The sequence below is a fragment of the Pseudorca crassidens genome, chromosome 15, assembly GCF_039906515.1.
Source record: "Pseudorca crassidens isolate mPseCra1 chromosome 15, mPseCra1.hap1, whole genome shotgun sequence".
NCBI classification, from domain to species: Eukaryota; Metazoa; Chordata; class Mammalia; order Artiodactyla; family Delphinidae; genus Pseudorca; species Pseudorca crassidens.
In genome coordinates this window covers 6,859,079-6,864,021 of record NC_090310.1, presented here as the reverse complement: position 1 = coordinate 6,864,021, position 4,943 = coordinate 6,859,079, and the positions used below count along the sequence as shown (strand labels likewise).

The following is a 4,943-nucleotide window of genomic DNA, read 5'->3' as shown; positions in this document are numbered from 1 at the left end:
GCTGTGTGTGTGTGTGTCTGCGAACGAGCGGTGTGTGCTGGGGACGGTGTAGCTTCCACGTGCGGGCGCCGCAATTCCCTCTGGCCGTTTTCACCCTTCCGTGCGGCCCCGCTGTCCGCGCCGCCAGGAGGCGCTCGCGGGCTCCCGGCGGGACCGTGCGCCACGTGGCCCGGAAACGCGCTGGACGCCTGCGCCGCGAAGCCTTGAGAGGTGGGCCGCAAGCTGGGCGCGCAGGGCAGCGCGGGCCGCTGAGGGAGGCTGCGCCCGAGTGGGAGCCGGGAGGTGGCAGGCGGGCGGCGAGGGGCCCTGACCTGCCCTCCGCGTGGACGCGGCATGTTGCCCTGGACCCCCCGGCGGTGGGGCGCGGGTGAGGAGCAGGCGCCCGAGGAACAAGGCCCCTCGGCGGGCAGCGACCCCGGCCAGGCCTGGGACTCTGGAGAGGAAGCCCTGCGGGAGCCAAGAACAACCCCACAGGACAGGTGAGGGGCTCTGCCAGCGGCACTTGGGCGAAACCCGACGGGGGCCCACAGTGTGAGAATATCTCAGTTGTTTCTAGTAGCGAAGAAAGGGTATGATCAGCTTCCCCGCACCGGGGACCCTTGGCCCGGCCTTGGAAGTATTCAGACTTGGAGCAGGGAGGTGATTGCGGGAGGCTGTGACCGAAGCATCTCAGTACCGCCCCTTCCCAGTCCTCAGCCCTGGTCCCGAAGGCCTTCCTGGACCCAGAAAGAGCAGCAGCTGCCTCGGCCGCCCCCAGGCCTGGCTGCCGAGCGGTCACCGGGAACCCCAGGTAGGTACAGGGTCCTGCCATCTTTACCCCCAAGACCTTTTTACCGACTCTTGAGCCGATTTTAATCTCTTCAAGTCCTCCCCCCCAGTTCCCCTCCCCCCCCAGATGACCTGGGAGGTGGCCCCGTCAAGGATGACCCTGCTGGCGCCACAGGACCCCAGCTGTGAAGCTAAACCGGGACCTCAGCTGGTGTGGGTGAGTTGGGGGTACCTGTGGCACCAGCCTCGGGTGGGGCAGGGATGCCTTGGGAGGGGGCTGAAGCTCCAGGAATCTTTCCCATCCCTCCACAGGGGCTCAGCTGTGAGTCAGGCACCTCCTTCTCAGGCCGGACCTTGCGCCATCCCTCATTCTGCCCTCTGTACGAGGCAGCCTCAGGCAGAGGCCTCAGGCCCAGTCTAGCAGGACGTCAGAGTGGAGAGCAGGTGCCCAGGGATGCAGGTATGGCCCTTGGTCCCCTCAGGCTCCGCGGAGAACCAGTGCAGCGCTTGCCACCCTAGCAGCTTCTCCTCCCCAGGGTTCCCGGTGATGTGCCGTGAAGATGTCTTTCTTTCTGACCATGTGCTGCCCTGTGGGCAGCGTGTTCCCCTGTACCGGTCTCAGGCCCGTCAGCAGGTGAGCGCTCTTCCTGCCCTGGCCTCACCCCAGCCTTCACGCAGGGCTCGGGGGGAGACACTTGCCTCTCCTTTCTCCTCAGGTGATGGGCTCTCTGAAGCTGCTGCTCCCACCCCCAGTCATGTCCCCCAGGGTCCTCCCCGCTCCATCCTCTGGCTGCTCCACCGCCTGGCTCAGTGGGCCTGAGCTGATCGCCCTCACTGGCCTCTTGCAGATGAGCCAGGGGGAGCCAAGACCCAGCTCCCCGGGGGCTCCCATGCCCCCTGCTGGCCCCCCAGACCCTGCCTCTGACCACCCAGGTGCCAGTGGTGGCCAGAGCTGTTCTCACTGCATGGACCCATCTCTCCCACGGGCCCCAGACAGCCAAGGTCCATAGCCCCTGTGGGGGAGAGTGGGCCCCTTACTTCCCCAGGCAGGTTCTGTTGACAATAAACAGCGTTGGTTTGCAAACTGGCTCCTTGTGGCAGATAGCAGAGTGGGGCGAGGAGGCAGGGATGGGGGTCTCTTCTTCCACCACGGCTTTGGTTGCTCTCCCCTGAGATTCTTGTTACTCATTCCCCCTACAGTCGGGCAGGGGAATCCATGGACCTAAGACTTTTCCAGGCTCACCCAGCAGGGAAACTTTAATGGGGGTGGGGTGCACAGTATAGACCCCTAGACTAGATTAAGTATATTAGAAGCAAGGACTCCATCAGTTCTGCCAGGCCCGGGAGAAGGAGAATTGTGTGAGCACGTAGCTGGCGTTGGGAGAGGCAAAGTAGGGGGTAGGGGGTGTCATCACTTCGGGAGGGCACTAGTGTAAGATACCTGTTGCTCTCATCCTTCTTGCTCTGGGGTCCCAGGAGTTCAGCGGACACCAGGCAAGCACAGCAGGTGTGTGTGTGGGGGGGAGGGGTAGATCTCTGTCTTCGTGGTCGTCATCATTGGAGGCAGGGTGTGGGGCCAAGGCTGACTTGAGACTCTGGAGCGATGCTGCAGGAACTCTGTGGGGAAACAGAGGGTCAGGGCTTTGGCTGAGAAGGTCCAGAAATTTGTAGGGGTTTTGTTTTAAGGGGGGAAGAGTTCTAGAATTTTCTCCCTTAAAAGAATCCAACTTCTTGGGGAACCTCCTCCCGAAGACTTCACAGGTGCCACAGTTGGAAGGGGCAGAGCCCTTAGGCAGCCCGTCCTAAGGGGCAGCTCAGCACTTCTGCTGGTCACACGTCCTAGGGGACATCTGGGCTGTAGAGCCTCTCCATCGGGCAGAAGGGGATTATGGGGTTCAGCGGGGTGGGCAGGAAGGCATTCTTAACTTTGCCCTTTTTTTCTTCCTCCACTCCCGTCTGTCTCTCCATCCATCAGCTATACCCAGGGGCCACGGGGGTCTCCTCACCGGGGCCTCCCTGAGGTTCTGGAACTCGATGTGTGCGTAGCTGTGTGGGCGGTTCCTGGCCCCGGGGGCGTCGCCTTGCACCTCCAGGGGAGGGACCAGGTCCAGGTCTACATAGTTGAGGCCACCGTCAGGGGGCTCGGGGATGTCAGTGCCCATTCCTATGTAGTCGGCGGCCGCGTACTCAATGCACACGTACTCCCCGGCTAACTCTGACGGCGGCTGCAAGCAGCGCTGAGCCCCTGCGGATCCCCAGTCGTCTCCCACGCCTAGATGAGGGCCTTGGAGCCCGGGTCCAGGCTCCCCGGCCCCAGGCCTGTAGGAAAGAGGCAAGAAGCTCGAGGAAAAGGACCGTGGTGCACAGAGGCTCATGGACACATATTCAGTGACCCCTCCATCCTGGAGCAGCTGGTGGGAAGCGGCTTTGGCTGAGGCAGGAAGGCCCGGGGTTGCCATCACCACGTAGCCACTGGCTTGGCCGCCCCCCATGGGTTCGTAGTCACTCCTGGCTCCCTTGGTTATGTAGACCCCGCCCAGCTCCAACCCCTCGGGGTGTGAGGCTGCTGCCCCCGGCCTGGCCAGGCTCTTGAGGGTTGCTTGCTCGCTTCTCTCACTCAGGCGCCCCGGACGGTACAGGCTGCTTGATTGGGCCGCAGAGGCTGGGGTCTCATAAGATTGAGGGACAGAGGGTGTGGAGGCGCTCGTCGGGGGCTTTCTTGGCAGTGGCTCAGCCCTGCCGCCGGCACCACTGTCCCCGATTCGTTTCATGGCGGCCAGGACAGTCTCGTGAATGCTTTGGGCCACGACGGCGTCGGGCGCCTGTAGCCACAGCTCCCCGGGACCCGTGGGTGCCGAGCGGCCAAGCTCCAGGAAGAAAAAAGCGTCGGCATGGCCACAGCGGCGCACGCTGAGCAGGGACAAGCGCAGGGCCGGCGGCGGAGATGGCCGGGAGGCCCTGGAGCTTCTGCCCCCGGGCTTCCGCAGCAGGCTCAGTACCCCAGAACCCAGGCACAGGCAATAGTCGCCGCTGCCCAGGCCTCGTGCCCGCCCCAGCCCCTTGGGCCGCAGCGTCACGGGCCAGACGTCCTGAAACGGAGCGAGGATCCAGGCCCCTGGGTCCTCGTGGGAGTCGGGACCTGGAGAGACAATGGTCTGGTGACAGGGGCTCCCGGGCCGGCAGGCTGGATTCACTGTGGCCCGGGAACTGAAAACGTGTAAACCCTTCACGTTTGGTCTTGATTTCGGAGAGCGGGGGAAGGGACAGACTACGGATAAACCAAATCCACGATCATCCACCTCCCCCGCACCCCCCCCCCCCCGCCGGGGCTCGGGCCTCACCGGCGGCGGCGGCGCGCGCCTGGAGCAGGGCGCTGTACCACGCCTGCTGCTCCGCCTCGCTGGCCGCCGCCACGCCCAGGCTGCGGTCGCGCGTGTACAGGACGATCAGGTGTCGCTGACGCGCGTCCACGCGCTTACTGATGGTGCACGCGCCCTCCAGGCTCACGCTGAACTTAGGCGGCGCTCGGCCGGCGCGGAACTTCTTCTCGCTCTCGTAACACTCGAGGCGCTGCGGGTAGGCGCGGAGCACAAAGAAGCGGCGGCGCTGGGACTTCTGCTTCCGCAGGTGGCCGCAGAGCCGCACGTCAGCCGGGCAGGCCCAGGGCCGCGGCGGACCCAGGGCCACGTCGGCCGACTCGAACTCCGGGGTCGTCGTGGGGCCTCCGGGCTTCATCCCGGACCCAAAGCAGTAAAGTGTCCGGAGCAGGGGCTGGAACGGCAGAGGTGGGGTAGACGTAGCGGCCCCTGGAGAGGGGGGCGGCATCCTGACAGGCGACCACCCGTCTTGATGCCCAGCGTCTTTCCCCCCACTCCCGACTTGAAGTTTGGGGCAGGGGGTCCGCACCGTGTGCCCCAGTGGCTGCCCGGTGGCCTGAGACACCCGAGGCTCCGACAGACTCTGAGGCTTGACCCCTGCGCCTCTCGTCGCCTCCTCTCCTGTCCTCTCCCCTCCCTCCCAGCGCGGATCGCGCCGAAGTCCCCACCCCTGCGAGGTTAACCCTTGCGCGCCCCGGAGCTGGACGCCGGGCGGTGGGAGTGGAGTGTGAGTGGGGAAATCCAGGAGAGGCGGCCTCCGCCTCACCCCACCCCGTGTCCTGGGACTGGGCTTTTGCA

At 65.0% G+C, this 4,943-nt stretch overlaps 2 protein-coding genes across 2 annotated transcripts; one reads left to right on the top strand and one right to left on the bottom strand.

Annotated features, from left to right (window-relative positions):
- The first annotated feature begins 144 nt into the window (after positions 1-144).
- On the top strand, positions 145-1,852 carry SAP25 (Sin3A associated protein 25). The gene is made up of 6 exons (XM_067705751.1): positions 145-479; positions 690-790; positions 879-985; positions 1,081-1,228; positions 1,305-1,402; positions 1,485-1,852. The coding sequence occupies exons 1-6, from the start codon at positions 334-336 to the stop codon at positions 1,776-1,778; spliced, it is 894 nt and encodes a 297-aa protein (XP_067561852.1). The 5' UTR covers positions 145-333; the 3' UTR covers positions 1,779-1,852.
- Positions 1,507-4,805, bottom strand: LOC137206712 (insulin receptor substrate 1-like). Its single transcript, XM_067705734.1, has 3 exons — positions 4,110-4,805; positions 2,775-3,907; positions 1,507-2,385 (listed from the first exon to the last, which is right to left on the bottom strand). Exons 1-3 carry the CDS (start codon positions 4,591-4,593, stop codon positions 2,323-2,325), a joined length of 1,680 nt encoding a protein of 559 aa, XP_067561835.1. The 5' UTR covers positions 4,594-4,805; the 3' UTR covers positions 1,507-2,322.
- Between the last annotated feature and the right edge of the window lie 138 nt (positions 4,806-4,943).

What these genes read in the sequence shown, in the direction of transcription:
- SAP25 (XM_067705751.1), top strand. Translation starts at nt 334, where the DNA reads ATGTTGCCCTGGACCCCCCGGCGGTGGGGCGCGGGTGAGGAGCAGGCG. An exon ending in GCGGTCACCGGGAACCCCAG is followed by an intron (nt 791 to 878) that starts GTAGGTACAGGG and finishes CCTCCCCCCCAG; the next exon opens with TTCCCCTCCCCCCCCAGATG. An exon ending in GGTCTCAGGCCCGTCAGCAG is followed by an intron (nt 1,403 to 1,484) that starts GTGAGCGCTCTT and finishes CTTTCTCCTCAG; the next exon opens with GTGATGGGCTCTCTGAAGCT.
- LOC137206712 (XM_067705734.1), bottom strand. Translation starts at nt 4,593, where the DNA reads ATGCCGCCCCCCTCTCCAGGGGCCGCTACGTCTACCCCACCTCTGCCG. An exon ending in GGCGCGCGCCGCCGCCGCCG is followed by an intron (nt 3,908 to 4,109) that starts GTGAGGCCCGAG and finishes TTGTCTCTCCAG; the next exon opens with GTCCCGACTCCCACGAGGAC. An exon ending in AGAACCTCAGGGAGGCCCCG is followed by an intron (nt 2,386 to 2,774) that starts GTGAGGAGACCC and finishes GTTTCCCCACAG; the next exon opens with AGTTCCTGCAGCATCGCTCC.